Source organism: Melopsittacus undulatus, chromosome 5 (assembly GCF_012275295.1).
Source record: "Melopsittacus undulatus isolate bMelUnd1 chromosome 5, bMelUnd1.mat.Z, whole genome shotgun sequence".
Lineage (NCBI taxonomy): Eukaryota > Metazoa > Chordata > Aves > Psittaciformes > Psittaculidae > Melopsittacus > Melopsittacus undulatus.
The window spans coordinates 40,748,261-40,767,379 of NC_047531.1; the positions used below are offsets into that span (position 1 = coordinate 40,748,261).

Here is a 19,119-nt window from a genome sequence, read left to right on the forward strand (position 1 = left end):
TTGGAGAGTTTCTATGTTTTTCCTTGTTACATGCTCAATCTTATCTGACTGAATCAAGATCCCTGTATCACTGCTGTCATAATCACCATTTCCAAGAGGAGATGCTCGTGGCTTTCTGGAGGGAGAGGATGCTGAGGGGAGGTCCCACTTAACAAACCATAAAGAAATTTAGGATGTATGGCTGTAAAAGCAAGTTTTGATGCTGGAAATAACTCTCTTGAGATAATATATTGAAGCTCTTTTGGGAGTGGAATGTAAGTTGTTGTCAAATAAAGGTGAAGAGACCTCAGTCCCATCTCCATGAGGCAGTGGGCACCAGGTGGTAGCTGGAGATGGCAGATGGGTACAAATCCCAGCCCTGCACTAGGGTTTTTTAGGGGGGGGGTCCTTTTGGTGGATCCTATTTCAGCCCATTCACATTCTCCTTGGCAGCAGACTGTGGAGAAAAATGGAGCATCCTCAGAAGGGAGATTCTGGTGTCCCCCAAATCTGGGGACCATGGTCATCGTGGTGGTGCCAAGGGTTTGTCCTGGACAGCGATGGGAGACAGGGCTGGTAGGGCTGGAGCATCTCCTCTTCCCAGTCCCATCAACCAGATACTGCCATCAGGCTAGCTAGAAAGTATCACTTTGGGCTTCTAGAGAAAACTGATTCGGAGAAAACTCCAGGAACAAACTTGCCAACAAAGTTTTCAAGCTGACAAGCAGGTATTTATTGTGGCGCTGGGAGACACGGGGGATAACTCCTCCTAACGTGTGTCTCTCTATTGCTACACAAGCCATCCTTATATAGTCCCTGGGCACACATACATATTCATGAGGCTATGTATGGATTACATCACTTTCCAGAAAGCTCCCCGCATGCGTACAGAATTGTGGTGGTGGTCTCTGAGGGTCGTTTACTTCTTCCAACAATCTTCATCACTTCTGGCAGCCTTTGAAGCACGTGCAGTAGATGTTTATACCAGTTTAATTGGTTCACTAGCACCAGAGGCATAATAATCCCCTTATCCTCCTACTTATCAGTTAGTTTACCCATAGCCCATCCTGGACACCTGCTCTTCCCAGATACTCCTTATCCCTGTGTCCTGTTTTTCTAGACTGTTTTTCTTAAGACCACATAAACTATAACGATTTATCTTGTGCCAGTATGTTCTCTATCTGTACTCTATTTTTTTTCTATGTATTATGCACCTCAGTAATTTTCCACTGCTACTGTTACAAAGCCATTGAACTTAACATTGCTTAAAACTAATTCTAAAGGTTTATAAATCCCATTTTGTGATTTTGTGTTCCCCTTGTTTCAAAACACATAAAGAAAGACTTGTTACAAGGGCCTGTAGGGACAGGACAAGGGGGAATGGCTTTAAACTGACAAAGGGGGGATTCAGATCAGAGATTAGGCAGAAGTTCTTCCCTGTGAGTGTGGTGAAGCCCTGGCACAAGTTGCCTAGGGAAGCTGTGGCTGCCCCATCCCTGGCAGTGTTCAAGGCCAGGCTGAATGTGGTTTAGAGCAACCTGCTCTAGTGGAAGGTGTCCCTGCCCTTGGCAGGGGCTGGAACTGGGTGAGCTTTCAGGTCCCTTCCAACCCCAACTGGTCTGTGATTTGATGTGAGGTAGTGCTCACGGCTGTCCCTTGCGCAGCACTGCAATGCCCAAGCTTGTGAGCCGTTGCATGCTTGGCCTCACAGTTTCCCTGGGGTGCTCCTCACCCTTCCATAAGCACCAGCCTCTGCATTTTTGCATGGGCAGTGTTTAAAAAATGGTCAGTACGGGAGTTAGCTCCCTAGCTGGGTTGGATCGGGGCTTGGTTGTCCATCACAGGGCTCACGGGGGTGGGCACTTTGTCACCTGGTGTTAGGTACAGTGTGAGGAAGCCAGAAAAGATGTTGGCTGAGGACCAGTGTGGTGAAGCCATTCTGTGTGGCCCAGTTCTGTCATGGTCCTACTTTATCCCATCATTCAGTGGGCAGCAGGACCCTCATCTCAGGGAGCAGCCATGGGTCAGATCCAGAGGGTAGCCAGGAGGGCTCGGAGCAGCATGGCATCTCCCACCTGAAAAAGTGGAAGTTCCCTGAGCCCTGATGGGCAGCTTCTGATGCAAAGAAAATGGGACACATCCCTTGTGCCAGGCTGGAACAAAGGTGACCGGTTGAGCTTTAAGGTCCCCTCCAACCCAAACCATTCTGTGACTCTACGGTTCTGTAATTAGTGCTGTGACAGAGGGGGCAGAACTGGGCCTGAACATCAATGCCAATAAACACCACTGACTGCAAGCAGGGCTTCAGGCTTTTTAAGCCCCTGGACAGCCAAGTTGTTGGGACACTGCAGCAGCAGTGACGTCTGCTCTCTAAAATGTGTAGAGCAAATCCCTTGCCAGAAGGTTCATGCTCTGGGTGTGCAGGGGTGAGTGATGCTGCTCTGGGCAGAGCCTGGCCTTGGCTCTCTGCTCCCTCCAGCGTGCCCAGGCTTTTAGCATTGGGAAACACCCTGGAGTATCGCAGTGCGCACGTCTCACCCGGAAAGCTGCAGTGGGAGCAAGACCTGCTGCTTCCCTGTCCTTTGTTTTAATACGTATCAGCACATTTCCTAGAAACAGGCTTGCAGCAGAGGAGATGTTCTTGGCTTGCCTAAGTGTGTTTCTCCAGTTTTTCTCGGAACCCTGGAGAGCAGAGACGTGAGACTGTCACAGGAAAGGATGAAAACCTTTGATTATTTGGGAAAAGAACTGCCAAAAGTAGGTTGTAACACTGGGGGGGGGGGGGGGGGGGGGGCAGCCCCAGGTCAGTGATTACTGCTGTATGCCACCACAATGGGAGAGCATCTGGATGCTGATGCAGACAGCTTTAGATTGATGAATATCAAATGCCCCCATGGGGCCATCTTTGGGGCACTCGATGTATGGTTTTGGTATTATTGCTTAGCTGTTCAGACCGCTAGCTCCTAGGGCTAGACCTGGAACGTCCTCCTCCTCCCGCCTGCAGCACTGGGCCATGCCCCTTCCCAGCCCTCCCACCTTTCCAGCAGCAACCAAGGAATTGTTTTTAAGTCTTTATTGCATCTGCAGGAACACATCGAAGCTGTTGCAGGGAGCGTGGGCTTGGTGGCACCCTCAGTGGCAGGGCATCCTCCATCCAAATTCCCTATGCTCCTTTCAACATCCTGCTTCCTTGAATGCCCTGAAGAGCTCAACCCTGGGGTGTATGGCCATGACCCTTTTTTCCCCAGCCCCGTATCTCCTTCTTCCATCCACGTGTGGCCAGACAAGCGTTCCCTGATGGCAGCGTACATCAGGGCACCTAGCCCAGCAGGCAGGACCCTCCATCGCATGCGTCACCCAGCTCCAAGCTCACCTAAAACAGAGGGGTACAGAGCCAAGGGGCAGCCGTGGGCACCAGGGTGGCCACCAGTACGGTGTGGGGTGGGGGGCATGGCTTTACCTTGGAGGCGCAGAACAAGGGGGGTGCGTTGGGGGAGCAGCAGGTGGAGGCGAAGTCTGCTCGCTGCTCCACCAGCTGCCTCAGCAGCTCCGGGCTGGCCTCAGGCATCGTCTGCTTCAGGCTCTCCCGCAGCCTGTGGTGTGGGACATGGGGTATGGCATTTGGGGGGGTGACATGTGAGGATGGAAGGGAGCAGGGCTGGATGCCCCATGAGGAGTGTGCTATATGTTTATATACATTTTGCTGCTCTTTAGGCTCAAAACCACCGTCTCCATCCATGAATCATCAGAATTTTGGCCAAATTCCAATTGTACCTGCTGATCCACTCAGGGAGGAGGGAAATCCTTACCTCTTCTTGAAGTCAAGGAAAGTTAACTCAGTGTACTGCCTGCAGAACCTGTTGGCCTTTTCCAGGAAGGGGGGCAGCTCTTTTCCCATCCTCTGGCGCTGGGTGGCAGAGGATGATTGTAACCAGGCTGGGAGAGGCCTCTGAGGATTGTTGGGGTATACAGGGCTGGGGCGAGGGCAGAGCAGGATGAGCCAATGGAGCCATCCCCACTGCTCACCTTGCTGTCCAGGCAGGCAGAGGCATCTTTGAAAAAGCAGCATTCCTCCCTGACATTTTCAGTTGCATCATATAGCTTGCTGAGGAAGACATCGGGGATGTTGGTGTGCCTCCGTGCCAACTCAAACAGGTACCTGGAGCAGGGAAAACAAGTGCTTGGATGAGGTTTTTTCCTGCTGCTGCTCAGTGTGGGGTGGGGGCTGCTTTTAGCACCTTTGTGAAGCCCCTGGAGGTGATACCCCAAGGGAAGAGAGGGTGCTTGCCTGTTATCCTAGTAATCAGTTATCCCAGGTGAAACCAGGACATAATCAAAGCATACAATGAAGATGAGGGCAGAAGGAAGGGTGAACAGCTCAGCCCCATAGGTACCACTCACCTCTTGGTGTGGTGAGCTGCATCCTTGCTGCACAGCTGCTCACTCGTTGGCTTCTGCGCCTCGGGCAGCTTTGGGGCGAGCGCAGGTGGCAGGGCCGAGATGCAGAAGTAGTTCTGCATCAGGTTTTTGCCCTTGCAGCAGTCGGCAAACCTTTCATCTCGGGCCGACAGCGCGGCACAGACTTTGGCTGTGTGCTCTGATAACTGCAAGGAGGGGAGCAGAAGGGGTGTGGGGATGGTGGGGCTGAGGACCCCTCACTAGGATGGGGTTAACTCCCACAGCCCTGCTGTGGGCTCAGAGGTGGTTCTGGGGTGGGCTCCAGGCTCCCTACCTTGTTCTGCATGCAGTCCTCAGCCACTGAGTCACAGCACTGGGAAAACACCTCAGCAGCATCCCAGGACAGGGGGAAAAGGTCCTCAAAGGAAGCACTGGGCATCTTTTGAGCAAGTGAGGTGAGGTAGCTGTGGGGGGAACAAGGTGTATGAGGGGCTTTGAGAGCTCAGCTTCCCTTTCCCCTGTGACAGCTCCAAGCAGGGGTTTTGCCATGTAGAGATGCTGGATGAAGGTTATGGGGAGCCATGGGGCTTGCTCTGCACCTCTGCTGTCCACAGAGCCCTCCTGGACAGAAGGACAGAAAAGGCCATTTCCTCCTTTACCTGAAGGTGAATTTGTCCTTCCCATATGCCATGAAGCGGGAGCAAGCCCGGTTTGACATCAGAGTGAGGAGGGAGAAGGATTTCCTTTCCAGTTTCTGCCACGAAAAGAAAAATGGAGATGTCATCCAATGGAAATGGATGCCTTTCCCCGACACCTCTCCTTAGTGCTCACCCAGCTCCCTGGGGAGTGAGGATGAGGACAAGCCCAGTGGTCCAAAGGGCCTCACCTCCTTCAGGAAGCAGGCGGTGGGCATGGGGGAGATGCAGCATGTGGAGACCATGGAAAGAAAGGTCCTGGTGGAGCCCAGGAGCACAGGCAGTGGTGCCTCGCTGTAGCTGCTGGCGTACTCGTAGAGAAACCTGCGGCAGAGGTGGGTGAAGAGACCCAGCACCATGGGGAGGAGTTCAGGAGATCACAGGGTTATAGAATCCCAGACTGGTTGGGGTTGGAAGGGACCATAAAGCTCATCCAGTTCCAACCCCCTGCCACAGGCAGGGACACCTTCCTCTAGACCAGGTTGCTCCAAGCCCCTGTGTCCAACCTGGCCTTGAACACTGCCAGGGATGGGGCAGCCACAGCTTCTCTGGGCAACCTGTGCCAATGCCTCACCTCCCTCACAGGGAAGAACTGATTTATAATAATTAATAATTATAATAATATTTAATAATCCTAATGCCTAATCTAAATCTCCCCTCTGGCAGGTTAAAGCCATTCCACCTTGTCCTGTCCCTACAGGCTCCTGACAAAGCCCCTCTCCAGATTCTTTGTTGGCCCCTTTAGGCACTGGAAGTCTGGGGATTTGGGGCATTAGGGATGCCAAGGAGTAGGAGCTCTCCGGATACCACCCCATGCTGCTGGCTTATGGCACAAAGCCATTGAGTAGCCTGGTGGCCCCTCTTCAGCCATTCACACAAACAATGGCACCCCTCCTCTCTTTGGTTAAATCCCATTCCTGGGGCCTGGGCAGCTGCAGGACACCACAATCTTTGATGCACTGGTAGCCTGATGGTCACCAAGAGCCTCAGCAGCGATGGCAGAGGGACAAGACCAGGAGAGGTTGGCTTGTTGGGACCCACTCAAGCTCAGCTGGGTGTCACTGGTGAGAACAAGTGCCACCCCATGCAGGCAGACCTGTCGGCAAAGTCCTTGGGGTCCTTCTTGAAGGCCTGGCAGAGCTCCTCATTGGAGGGTTGGACGTAGCGGGGCAGCTCCTGGGGTGGGTGCCGCAGTGCAGCCAGGCACAGCTTCTGCTCCAGTCCCTCATGGGCACAGCAGCTGGCAGTGCCGGGGTGAGCTGGGAATGGTGAGCCCTTGCTGCAGGACTTGGCTGAGAGAGCTGAGGACTGTGGGTAGGAGAGGAGGTTATGTGCTAGGGACCATCCCATCCCATCCCATCCCATCCCATCCCATCCCATCCCATCCTTGGTTTTGGGGTCCATCACCCAATTTCAGTCAACCTCACCCCAGCATTGTAGCAGGAGGGGTCGGCACCATCGGCACAGCAGGTCTCAGCGAGGGAGACAATTTCATGGACAAGGTGGTTGATCTCCTCGAAGGTGGCGTTGGAGTATTTCTTGCTGTTGGCAATGATGGTCCTGTGGGCAGGGAGCAAGGGGAGGATGAGCTGGTGGCACGCTCCCCTCTCAGGAAACAAAACTCACACTGCAGCATTGTTCTACCAAAGCAGGTTTAACACCATCAGCCAATGCAAGACAGCAGGAGCAGCTGTGGTGCTACAAGGAATACCAAAGTATTCCTTGGAAATCAGCCTGGGAATTAATTTTCCCTCCCTAATATTATTTTTCTTTATTTTTTTTTTGTCTTGGCTTAGGTGCTGAGTGTCCTGGGAGGGTGAGTACAGCAGGAAGTACCTACAGGGTTCGGAAGTTCTCCTTCCCCAGGGTCTTAAACTCCTGGCAGACTTTGTCCCGGACATAAGCTCTACCTGTAAGGGCAGGAAAAGAAGGATTTGTGAGTAGGATCTGTGCCTTGAGTAGTGGCTGGAGAGCTGGGACCAGGTATGGGCTGGGATTTGGGAAGATGCTGGCTTTGCTTTCCCCTGCAGTGCCACCTCCTGTGCCCTTCTCTTTGGGTGGCAACAAAGCCACGTTTCTGCTTCAGTTTCCTACAGAAAATAACTGGGTTTTTTTTTTTTTTGCTTTTTGCCAGGGAAAATGATAATTCGAGGAACAATCTGTTCCCACTTGAGCCCTTGTTTTGCTCTCGCTTTCCACTTCCCTCCCTGGCACCAGCATGGGAATGAGGAATGCTACACCACCACAAACTGTACTCCAAGCATAACATGCATTCCCCCTTGTACAAATGGACCCCTCTGGTTATTCGCAGTGCATGTTGTTGGCTTTTGTGGCAGGGTTTGGAGTTCTGGAGGCAGGACCATGGAGGTCAGGAGCACACAGCAGTGGAGACAGTCCCAGTGACTCTCTCATCCCTGGAAAAGCACTATTGATTTTTACTATGATGCACCTTAGTTAGACTTTGATACCAGCAGGGTAAATACTGATACCGGTATTTACTGGTATTACAGCATGGAGCAGGGTCATGTCCCCAAAGCCAGGGGGTTATGTGGCATTACAGGAAAGGTCACATTGCTCTGGTGGGAAAGAAAGGGTGGCTGGGCTTTTGCAGGGCTGGTAACAGTGGGGAGCAAGGGGAAGATGGGCTAAAACACGGTTCTCTTTCCTCAGGGGATCAGCGCTGTCAGTCCTGTCCCAGTGCCAGCTCTGCATTTTGTGTCATTTTCAGAAAGCCATGCGGGATAAGTGAGTTTTGGAGGCTTTTTGGCAGGTGGGAGATCCCCTGCAGGGTAAGGGGTGGCACAGGGCACCCTTGTCATCGGGGGGTTGGTTCTGCGATCAAATGGTGCTTGTGGAGGGGTCAGAAAATCTCGTTTTCACTTGAAAGAGAGGAGAAGCCCTGTGATGCCATCCTCTCCTCTCCCTCCACTTCAACCCCAGCATCATCCCCTCCCCTCCAACCCCAGCATCTTCCCCTCCCACCTCACCCCAAAGAGGATTCCCAGATACCAGAACATGATCCCACACTTTCCCAACCCTCTCTTGCATTCCTGTTCAATGATTTGGCACTGGGCACTGTAAACCTCTGGAGCTGATGGACTCCTTGTCCCTGGGGGAGTGCAAAGCCCCATAGAGGTGATCAATAGATGCCCTTACCTCGGTGCTCGGCATGCACGGTGGCTAACAGCAGCAGCAGGGTGAGAGCTGTCCTCATGTTGGAGCTGGTTTCCCTCCTCCTGCCGAAAAGCAGCACTGGGAAACTCATCCCAAGCATTTATACGGAGGCAGTGCTAATTGCAGGGTCAATGATTAATGCTGGCAGCAGGGCACAGGGCAAGCACCCTTGGCCTGCCGGCCATAGCCTGGGTGCCAGCGCCTCCAAAATCAGACTCATTTGAATTATTAACCTGGCAAAAGGGGGATGTGCTGCTGGGTCATGTTCAGCCTTAGCAAGGCAGACAGTGGGCACCATGGCCTGAGCCTGCTGCAGAATAGCAAACGCCACCCCGGGTTAGCTGTGTTTGCTGGAGCAAAAGCTGACTTGAGCAACCAAATCCCAACTGTCCCTTTTCCCATGCAAGTGTATGAAGAGTTTGCAGATGTTTGGAGCAACTGGCATTTGAACTGGCATTTGAATACCCTCTGAATATTCCAGTGGTGGGCTTGTTTCTTGCCCATGATAGCTGGGGTCTAGAGGTGGCTCAGGGTTAAACCAGAGGTGACGAGGACTCTGTGCACATCCAGATGTGTGCAGACGTGGGTTTTCTTGCTTTTACTGACACTATGGGTGTCTTTTCCCTTTGAGCAGCCCCACCAAGGTGAATGTGCCAGCTGAGATGCTCTTCAGTACAGGGACAATGGTTTTAATACTGAGGAATAATAAAGCAGAATCAGCAGCATAGTATGGGTAAAGTGGAGCAGTCAGGACATTCTGAGATCAGAGGAGGGTTTGATTACATGGTGCTTACATAAGAAACATGGGTGATGTGCTGTTTGGGTATAAACACAGATATTCCCTCTCCTTTGTGACTACCCTGTGTGAGTCAAACTGATTTCCCAGTAGCTGGCTGTTGAATTGCCAAAACCCTGGGTTAAGCCAGACAGATTGTGAAATCACTGCAAACCCTGGGGGATGCTCAGCAGCTCCTCAGAGGAGGAGAAAAATGCTGAAAACTGGTGGTGTGCTGGGGTTGTGCTCACCTGTGCTCAGGTGCTTCTATAAACTGGCAGAGGAGAGATTTAGATTATATGTAAGGCAGAAGTTCTTCCCTCTGAGGGTGCTGAGACACTGGCACAGGTTGCCCAGAGAAGCTGTGGCTGCCCCATCCCTGGCAGTGCTCAAGGCCAGGTTGTATGGAGCTTGGAGCAACCTGGTCTAGTGGAAGGTGTTCCTGCCCATGGCAGGGGGTTGGAACTGGATGAGCTTTAAGGTCCCTTCCGACCCAAACCAGTCTGGGATTCTATTCTATGAATCTCTAAGGTGTATGCGTATGACTCCCAGTTATAGGACCTGTACGTATGTAAGGTATATAAATGAGACACTCTATACACAACATTTCCCTTCTCCAGTCTCATCGGTACAGTGAGTGAAGTTAAATGAATTAGAGAGAAATATACAGGCGAGATTGCTTGGTTGTTTTCTGATGCGTTTGTCATAGACAGAAACACTGGCTCAATGAAGGCTCTTACATCTAACCTAAAGGAATAAATTCTTTAGCGTGAGAGTGGCCTTACAGTAAAGCTGTGTCAAAGTCAGGCTTGCCTCTATGGCTGGTGCTTTCCTCAAGTCACAGCACCCTTGTGGGGATGTGCAGTGGGAACGTGCTCAGAAGCAGGCACACAGACCCACCAAGCCATGCCGATGCTGGAGGACGGAAAGCCACTTATTTACTTAAAAAAGTAAATTTTAAATGGTCTGAGTCCCTGAGAGTTACAGTATTGTGTGTTCAGTGTGCTCTTTGCTCAGCTTTACTTCCTTAGAATGAGCAGGTAGATTTGCTGAATTTTTAGCCCATAAGCCATGGACTTTTACCTAGACACACTTTTGACTGGGATTGAGTCAGCTCTCTCAGCAATCTTTCTATAAGGTGGTATGTGCTGTGTTTTGTCTTTAGTGTAAGAAGAATGTTGTTAACACATAATGTTTATCCAAAGTCTAGGACTTTTGTAGTGTCCCATGCTCTGCGATGAAGCACAAGCCAGAAGATAAGGAGGTACCACTATCAGCAGGAGCTGCAAATAAACAAGGTAAGAACAGTTCATGGCCCCTATGGAAGCAGAGGAAGAACCCAGTTAAGTGTTGGAAGGCCCCAGGCCACAAAAATCAGGAGTAGGGAGTGGAAAAGGGAACCCACGGGCTCACTGGAGCTGCCACTGCAAAGGTCTCCCAGTGCCTGCAGGAAAAGTCTTGGGCTGGGGATGTGTAACTTGTGGATGGGCTGTGAGTGCTCAGGCAGCAGCTTCTGCCCTGACAGTCTTTATCTCAGAGGTGGAGTCTGGAGAAACTTTGGCTTTAACCAAGTCTAGAAGAACTTGGGGGGGGGGGGGGGGGTTAACCCAGTGGAAGAGATGCTGGAGATCTGATTGCTGCATACAGACACATAGCAAGGAATTGTACCCAAGGCAGAGGCTCCAGCTGCTCTAACCAGCATCTTGGGAAAATACTGACGATCTCTGTTCAAATAGAAGTCTTTTTCAGGTCTTTAAATGGCACAGAGGGAATTCAGGTTTAGGTAACTAGGTATGAACGAAGCGTAAAACAGGTCTGGCTTCTTCCAGGGGCTTGCACTTACATTCATGTGGGTTTTTTTTCCCTAATCCTCTGCAAGAAAAAACAGGGAGCTGCTGCTGCACCAGCAGGAAGGAGGCAGAGTACAGCAATGCTGGGTTTTCAGACCTGGGAAACTGGGGGCACGTGAAAGATCCTGTGTAGAAACACAAGGCTTTAGAAGGATCAGTTGGCAAAATCACACTTTATTATTCTGATATATAAGTCCCCATCTGCCAACCCACAGAAGTATCTGCCCTTATTTATCTCTTGTCTTTCAGGCTCTGAGCTGCAGGGCTTTGTTGGAATGGTTTAGTTTTAGGACCCTGTGACTGTGCTAACATGGAAGAGAAACCCCCATCCCTGTTGATGGCGTGTGTTCTGCATAGATGAAGACAATTCCCAGGCTGGTCTGAGATTCCTTTTAGTTACAGGGATTTACCAAAGTAGACAAGAGTTCTAAAAAAAGATAAATAAAAAATTGTGGGGGAAGGGGTCTTTCTTCTTTTTAATTATCCCATATTTTGTTTTTTTTCCCTGTTTTCCCCTCTTTTCCCTCGTTTGTTCTATGTATTTCAGCTGGTGCAGCCCCCCAGGTATGACCCTCCTGGATGATGGTAAAGGACCCGCACCTGGGGGCAGAGGGATTACAAGGAAGGTGAAGATAGGGAGATGTGATGATGGATGCAGAGTGGAGGTCGGCTGACTAGTCTGGGCCGAGTCTGCTCCTTGCAGCTGGGGTCGGCCATGGGAAGAGTAGCCCCGTGCCCACCATGCCCACGGAGCCGCCGTGGGCTGTGCGCGGCCCCAGGACGCCGGTTCGGCACACGGAGCTCCAGGACCTGCTGCGCGATCCCCGGCACCGCGCGGCAGAGGAATTGCGGGACCTGGACACGCGGGGCTGGTGCTGCGCAGCGGTTCCTGAGGGTACCGGTGTTTGTGTGACCCGTGTCTGGGGAGGGAGATGCGGGGGATGTGATGGGGGAGCGAGCTGAGCCCTCTCCTGGGGATAGAGCTCGGGTGGGCCCTTCCCGGGAGAAGGGGACGCGTTTCCCGGCTGTCCACGCACAGCCGGGCCCGTTCTGCAGCGGCACCACCGCCGGCCACGCAAACCCGAGCCAGAACCCTCCGGGTGTTCGCCGGGACCGGGCTGCTCCCGGCTTCGCTGCTCGGAGCGCTCCGTATGGGCGTCACTGCACAGAATCAGTCCAGTGGGGCTCCGGATGACGCGAGGGGCGGAGTTGGGTCACGGTGGAAGTTACCGGGGCCGCTGCCGATATCCACAGCAGAGATTATATGGGAAGAGATGAGTGGTTCTCATGGAAACTGGCGTTGCCGGGACTTTGGCTGGATATTTTCTCACCCCACTCCTTGGGTTCTGACCGGGGAGGGAAGGAGAGACAGACTCTGCGCTGGGCTCGGGGACAGCGACTCCGAGGAACAGAGCTCGGCTCATGGCGCCGCCACTGTCCAGGGAATGAACGGGCGGACGGCAGGACCCCAAAGGGTCGGAGCCCGGCGCCCTCGACGACCGTCGGTCTCCCGGCCCCTTCCCCAGCACAGCCAGGACTGGGGCCGGTCTGCGGCTCCAGCGAGGGTTATGGCTTAGCAGCGCCAGGCCCCAGAGCGGTGACCGGCCCCTGTTGGTGCTGCGAGGCAAGGAGCAAGCCCCATGTCACTGCGATGTGGGCCCTGGGGGGCTCTAGAGTTGAGCCATGCAAGCCAAAACCGGGTTCAGAGGTCTGGCCGAGCTCCCTGAGACTATGGGGTTCAGAAACAAGAAAGGTAGTCTTATGATTTGAGGGCTTAAAAATGGAGCCACTAAGGCAAGATTTGGGCCTCAGAAATGGGGACCAAACCCCGGGTGTTGGAGTCTCGAAACTGGCTCATGTGGTCAGTTGTGGGGCTCAAAGAGACCAAGTCAAGTCTTTTGCTGCACAAAAACCAGGTTTAGAGCTTAGAAACAAGTCTCGTGTATGCATTCTTGAAATGAGGTGACTCACTGGGCTAATACTGGGGCTCAGAAACACAGACCAAGTCTCGCCTTCTGCTGTTCAGCATCAGAAATCAAGTTCTGCAGTTTAGGGGATTGAAAACACACACCCTTGGTCAGTTTCAGGGCTCACACAAAAAACTTACTTAAGTGCTCCATTTTGGGGACTGAGAACAAGGCTCTTTTGGCCAGATTTAGGGCTCAGAAGCAGGGAATAAGTAAATATGTTGGGTCAGAACCAGGTTTATGTGGCCAGTGTTGGAGCTGAGGCACAAGAGACTAAAAGTGCTGTGTTTTAGGAGTCTGAAACAGGGACCACTCAGTTTTGCGGTGCATAAAAAACTGCTAAGTGCTACATTTGTAGCACTCAAAACGAGGCTCATTTGGCCAGATTTAGGGTTCAGAAATGGAGATTAACTCCTACATTTTGGGTGTTGGGGCCACTGTTGGGAGGCTGAGAAACAGACTATGTACTGTGTTTTGGAGCTCGGGCATCAGGCTTGTGTAGCCCATTGTGGTGTTCAGAAACTAAGTGTGCATTTTGGGTGCTTGACACCGGGGTCCTACAGCCCACTTTTGGGCTCCCAAGGAGGGGCCAAGTGTTGTGTCTGGGGTCTTGAAACAGAGCCCCAGCCCTGCCTGGTGCCGCTCCCGGGGAGGAGCCTGACGTTAAGACAGAGGGTACCTGTCAGAGCCCCCGCCCGCTCCAGCATCTGCGTGAAACCACCGCCCTGGGGGACTGCGTCCCGGGTCTGGGCGGTGCAGCCCCGGCCCGGCACAAGCAGTGGCTGCGGGCAGGAGAGGGTAGTGCAGGACTTGGAGCCAGCTGGAGACTGGGCACAGCCCCCCCCCCCCCGCGCTGGTCAAAGCCAAGGCCGTGGTGGTGGCAGCTCAGAGGGTGGGGGGCAATGGGGAGTGTTGAGGTGTGGGCAGCAGGTGGGCTGGTGGACTCCCTCTGGAGTTGGGGGTCCAGTCATGTTAATCCCCCAACCTGTCCCACTTATCAATGCTTTACAATGCCCACAACTGCACAACTGCTATTCACTAATCAGTTACTCAGCATTAAAGTATACTGATTTCAGGTTATGAAAGTGAATGATTTACAGCCTGGCACAGGAAGTGGGTTAGGTCACACCACTACGTGTGACCAGTACATAGCGGCCCTGTGCCTGGCTTTGATGTCTTCCATTTCCTCTGTTCCCTCCATGTTCATGCAGCATGTTCAGCATTCGTCAGATAAACATTCTCAGTTTATTCCAGCATCAAATTTTGATTTTAGAATTCAAAGTGTGGGAGTTATATGTGATCTCGGGGACAGGCTTCTTCCCCTGCCTTTGAGTTCTTCTGTCCGCCTGGTGGCTAAGTTGAATATTTAACTCCTTAGTCGATTCTTGGAAATAGTATTATTTACGTTTCACACGAGGTTAAGATATGACGTCACTCTTTAGGTGATGACTTAATGATGAACCCCTGCCTGGCGCCCGCTGGCGGACGCGGAGCGCCACTGCTAAGCGCAGCGCCACCCGATGGCTGAGAGGTGGCACTACATCCCCCCGGTGCGTGCATCTGACGCCTCTCCACCGAACAGTGGAGATGAAGTGGGGGAAGCATAGGGAAGTGACATCCCGGTCATCCTCCATATCAGATCCACGTATAGCCTTTAGTCCCGGTGATAGGGACGCGGGGGGGGTGGGGAGGAGAGATGAGCCGGAGCTGCTCCTCCTCCTCACCAGAGTACACAAACCCAGCAGAACTTCTCTTAGTTTTTCCTTTTTGGATTATTTTTGTGGGTTTTTTTTTTAATATTTATAAAAAACCTTCACCAAACCAAAGCATGTGCTCCACTAAACCTCCGTTCCGTCATGCAAATTGCTGTGGACTTTGACTTCCAAGTTCACCTGCTTCACCTTCCTGCAGCTCTCCCTCCACACATTAACATTCCGCACGGTGCAGTACCGGTTGTCCACAGACCTCTCGGCTCTCCGGGGCAGCTCCACCTTGGTGTTCAGTGGATGCTCCTCTGGGGCTGCTTCCTGCTTCTGTTGTAGCTTCCGCCGTTTCCCAGTGAGAATGCAAAGCCCAGCCAGCAGAAGCAGCAGCAGCAGGGCAACAGTGGCAAATGCACTCCCCAGGGAAGCACCTGTCTGGGAGAAGGAGGCTGCGACGGCAGCTTCCTCCCTCTCCAAGATCAGTGACTTCATGTTGGTGCCGTTCTTGATCTGGTCACCTTCATTGTCGTAGATCAAGGAGTCATCCAGCATTGGCCTCCCATCGGCACCAACCAGGTCCCTGCGGCCACGTGGTCTCCAGTGGTGAGCGAGGGAGCGCTGGACACGAGGCCCTGCCATGCTCTCCGGGCCAATCACGTAGATGACCTGAAGGTACCACTGGTGTCCAGCTTCCACCTTGAAGAAAGAGAAGACACATGCACACATGGTGCTTTATAGCTTTTGGAGCAGGTGATTTTAAGTAAAGGCAGAGCTGGCTGCATCTTGCATCCTATTCCTTAACAGCTCAGCATGGTTTTCTGAACACCTGCCATAATGTTTATCACCAAGTGAGGTGTTAGTCTTGTCTCTGACAATGGCAATAATCAGTTCACAAACACCATCCCTGGCAGTGTTCAAGGCCAATTTGGATGGGGTCTTGAGCAACCTGGTCTAGTGGAACGTGTCCCTGTCCATGGCAAGGGTGTTGGAACAAGATGATCTTAAGGTCCTTTCCAATCCAAACTATTATATGATTCTATGATTAATATATTTTTAAAAAGCTTCTTTCCTGAGTGCTTTGGAAAAAAAAATCTTAAATCATTCCTCATCTCCATTTTCAGTACTGGAATTTGCGTCTTCATTGATCCTACTGTTAATTTCTAGTCCAATCTTAGTAACGCCAAGAAGGCCCTTCAGCAAACAAGTCACTGAGTTACAAACTGGCCTCTCCAGGCCCAGAAATCAAGGACTACAACTCACATAGTAGCTGGGAAAAGTTAGTTTTGGGTGGCTGCTATTATTTGGTATGTACCTTGTACAGAGCATCCACCTTGAGAGTAAATCCATCAACTCCAGGCATGCTGCTTACTGAGTGAAACTCGGACAGTTCCGAAACAAAGTGGGCATCAAAAGGCACATCGTGGAAATACTTGTCCGTCACTTCTGGTTGGTTTCGGTCCTGAAATTAAGAGAGGCATCAGGAAGAGAACACTGTTGTCTTTCTTACGCAAGGGAGGCCACTAGCACTGAGTAACACCTGTGTAGTGCTGTAGGAATCGGTTCCAAGTGCCCAGTCTCCACACCTACACACAGGCACAGACATTTCTGTAAAGGCATAGCTTAATGTGCAGAAAATACTTACGATTTGTAGAGGCTTCCTACTGTTTTACCACTGATTGGTGTCAAAAACTAAGTATGTTTGCAGAGCTGGAGATGGGGAGAAGAGTTTGAGCAGCCTGCTTATGTACGCACACCAAGCTTGCTCACGCCATTCACAACACCTTTGTCCAGTGAGGATGCTGGCAAATACTAATTACGGAGCACATAGTGAGAGCTGAATGCATCTGGGAAGCTAATCATAGACTTACGCAATTTCTGTGTAATTGGTAAATAAATCTCCACTTATATGCTACCAGTCAGTCAATTCCAAGTCATAGTATAAACAGAGAAGGGCAGGACATTTGTTCTCCCCATAGGTAGGAAGGAAATTTAGTTCCCAGCTCCATTAGGGCAGTGAGAGGCTGGGAGATCAGACACATCACACACAGTGCTAACCAAAGCACAGAGAAACTTACTAGGAGGAGAAATCGGTGTTTGAGGTGCTTGTTGGGTTGAATACAGCCGTACTGGGGCCCCTCATTGTAGACGGTGCCCGTTGGGTCGAAGAAAGGCACATAGCCATCCTTGCCTGTACACAGATAGACCTTTTCCAATTGCAGCTTGTAAGCAGCATTCAGGTTTTGCTCAGGGTGCCAGAGTACGCGGCCATACAGGATTTGCCCTGAGGAGGTTGGGAGAAAACAAGGTCAGGTTGAATTCTCTGACTCAACAAGAAAGCCACTGTTAGAGCCAAATGCACCAGATGACACATGGCTCTGGGTTTTGAAGGGTTTAGACTGGGTTATGCAGATGGCAAAATACCATGCCACAGCACATGTGTCATGCTGCTACAGGGCTGTAACATGCTCAAAATACCATTTGTTGCTGCAAAAATAGTTAAAGCCAAATCTGGGATTTACCTTTCTTCAGAGGAATGGAAATTTTGAAGTCAGAAACATTTTACAAGGGCACGTAGTGACAGGACAAGGGGGAATGGTTTTAAACTAACAAGGGAGACTCAGATTAGACATTAGGAAGAAGTTCTCCCCTGTGAGGGTGGTGAGGCCCTGGCACAGGTTGCTCAGAGAAGCTGTGGCTGCCCCATCCCTGGCAGTGTTCAAGGCTGAGTTGTATGGGGTTTGGAGCAACCTGGTCTAGTGGAAGGTGACACAGGGTTGGAACTGGATGAGCTTTAAGGTTCCTTCCAACCCAAATCATCTCATGATACTATCATCAAGTACAAGAAGAACAGGAAAGGGAAAGAAAATAAATCTTACCTTTTGAAAAAGCTCCTTTGTAATCCATTTCTGCAAGAGACATTTCAGATTTGGTGGGGTCCATCAGAAACACCTTCTCATTGTTACAAAGTTGGAATTCCGTGTTTAGGGAGTAGACAACGGGGACTGGGCGGTTTGTCTGCTGAAAGGCAATCGGGATCAAAAATCTAAAATTGAGACAAGAAGAGAAAAAGGAGAGGCTTAGTCTGAACACATCTGAAGGTCATGCCGGTGACCTACAGTCAACTTCCTTTCTTCTCTCCTGCTTTACTATTTGTGATCCACCAGCCATATGAGGGTGGTAACAGCAGCAACAACGGTGCAGGGCTCTGCATGGCCAGCAGAAGCTTTCTCCCAACAGGTTTGATTTTCTTACTTTGTGGGGACAACCAAAGGCTACATAGGTTTGGAGGCTGAAAACCTCTGTGATGGTGCGATCTTTCATTGCCCTGAGCGAGGATGGTCTCAGTTGCAGGGGGACTCCTGAGCCAACGGGGAGGTTCCACCCCTCCCCTGTTCCCTTCCTGCTGCTATTGTAGGGTGCCACATGCCTGCTGTGACCACCCAAACAATTGCAATGGGCTGAAACCGTCCCAGTGGGTGATGGTGGGAACTCCTTACCGCTCAGGAGCATGAGCTGTACAGGGAAGGGGCTTGTCTCCAGGCTCTATCCATGGTTGTGTGGGCTGCACAGTGCAGGGTATTAAGAAGATTGTGTACTCTCCAGAGTAGTCCTTCCTGGGAACAGACAGGAGACATTGTGGTCACCAAATTGGATTCCAGGCTGTTCACCCAGCTGATGCGTTTGCCCAACATCCATCTTTTTCTAATGAGTATAAGCAGGCAAGACAAAGTTCATAGCAAGACTTCTCCCTTGCCCAGAAATGTTCATCTACTCCAGCAGTTGCAGGAGGACAAATTTGACCTGTGGTGTTTAATTTGACCCCCTATTCAAGGAGCACAGGCCATAAGAATAGTCACAGACTGGAGAGGGGCTTTTGAACAAAGGCAGGTAGTGACAGGACAAGGGGGAATGGCTTTAAATTGACAGCAGGGATTTAGATTAGACATTAGCATGAAGTACTTCCCTGTTTTGGGTGGTGAGACACTGGCACAGATTGCCCAGAGAAGCTGTGGCTGCCCCATCCCTGGCAGTGTTCAAGGCCAAGTTGGCTAGAAAAATTGATTTGCAAGGAGATGAACTGATTTTTCCTTCTACTTACACAATAAGCAGAAGAGGGTTTTCAGCCCAGGCAGCAGCACCCTGCATGCTGGAGCTCAGCCCTTGAGTGAGGCTGGATCCTGATCACTCCACACAACCGAAAGGGCAACAGGGATTGCTTACTCTGGCCTGGTTTGAAACTGCTCCACTGCTGCTGTTAACTGCATGCATGTTGACTGCTTAAGAATGCTGTGCTGTGGGAAGATGCTGGAGGTGGCTGAACCCACAGCTCTCACCTGTTATAGGAGCTGGTTGCTCTCCAGAGCTGGTAGGGAGAGTCAAAAGTCTGAGCACTCCACAGCAGCTGCAGGTCAAACTCGATCCCTCCCAGGTGGTCTGGAGTCATTAAGGAAGATTTGACATCTGGCAGGCTGTGGTGCTCCATGACAAAGAGCCCTGGGGTGAGGATAAGGTGGTGACAGGTAAGAAGAGCCCTTGCTGCACACGGTGGCACAGGGAGGGACTCCTCATGGGAAGAGG

General features: G+C 51.4%; 2 protein-coding genes across 2 annotated transcripts in view; both read right to left on the reverse strand.

Moving 5' to 3' along the window:
* Positions 1-3,153: 3,153 nt before the first annotated feature.
* Positions 3,154-8,362, reverse strand: GC (GC vitamin D binding protein). The gene is made up of 12 exons (XM_005150477.3): positions 8,229-8,362; positions 6,913-6,982; positions 6,500-6,632; positions 6,169-6,380; positions 5,264-5,396; positions 5,037-5,131; positions 4,712-4,841; positions 4,381-4,583; positions 4,006-4,138; positions 3,789-3,886; positions 3,440-3,572; positions 3,154-3,352 (listed from the first exon to the last, which is right to left on the reverse strand). The coding sequence occupies exons 1-12, from the start codon at positions 8,344-8,346 to the stop codon at positions 3,299-3,301; spliced, it is 1,512 nt and encodes a 503-aa protein (XP_005150534.2). The 5' UTR covers positions 8,347-8,362; the 3' UTR covers positions 3,154-3,298.
* Positions 8,363-14,064: 5,702 nt separating this feature from the next.
* The window catches only part of FRAS1 (Fraser extracellular matrix complex subunit 1), a 159,682-nt gene continuing 154,627 nt past the window's right edge, over positions 14,065-19,119 (reverse strand). Inside the window, exons 69-74 of the mRNA XM_034063309.1 lie at positions 18,876-19,035; positions 18,039-18,155; positions 17,418-17,584; positions 16,617-16,822; positions 15,854-16,000; positions 14,065-15,237 (exon numbers count right to left, since the gene is read on the reverse strand). Of these exons, the coding sequence (XP_033919200.1) occupies positions 14,677-15,237; positions 15,854-16,000; positions 16,617-16,822; positions 17,418-17,584; positions 18,039-18,155; positions 18,876-19,035 (1,358 nt within the window). The 3' untranslated portion in view covers positions 14,065-14,676. The remainder of the gene's footprint in view (positions 15,238-15,853; positions 16,001-16,616; positions 16,823-17,417; positions 17,585-18,038; positions 18,156-18,875; positions 19,036-19,119) is intronic.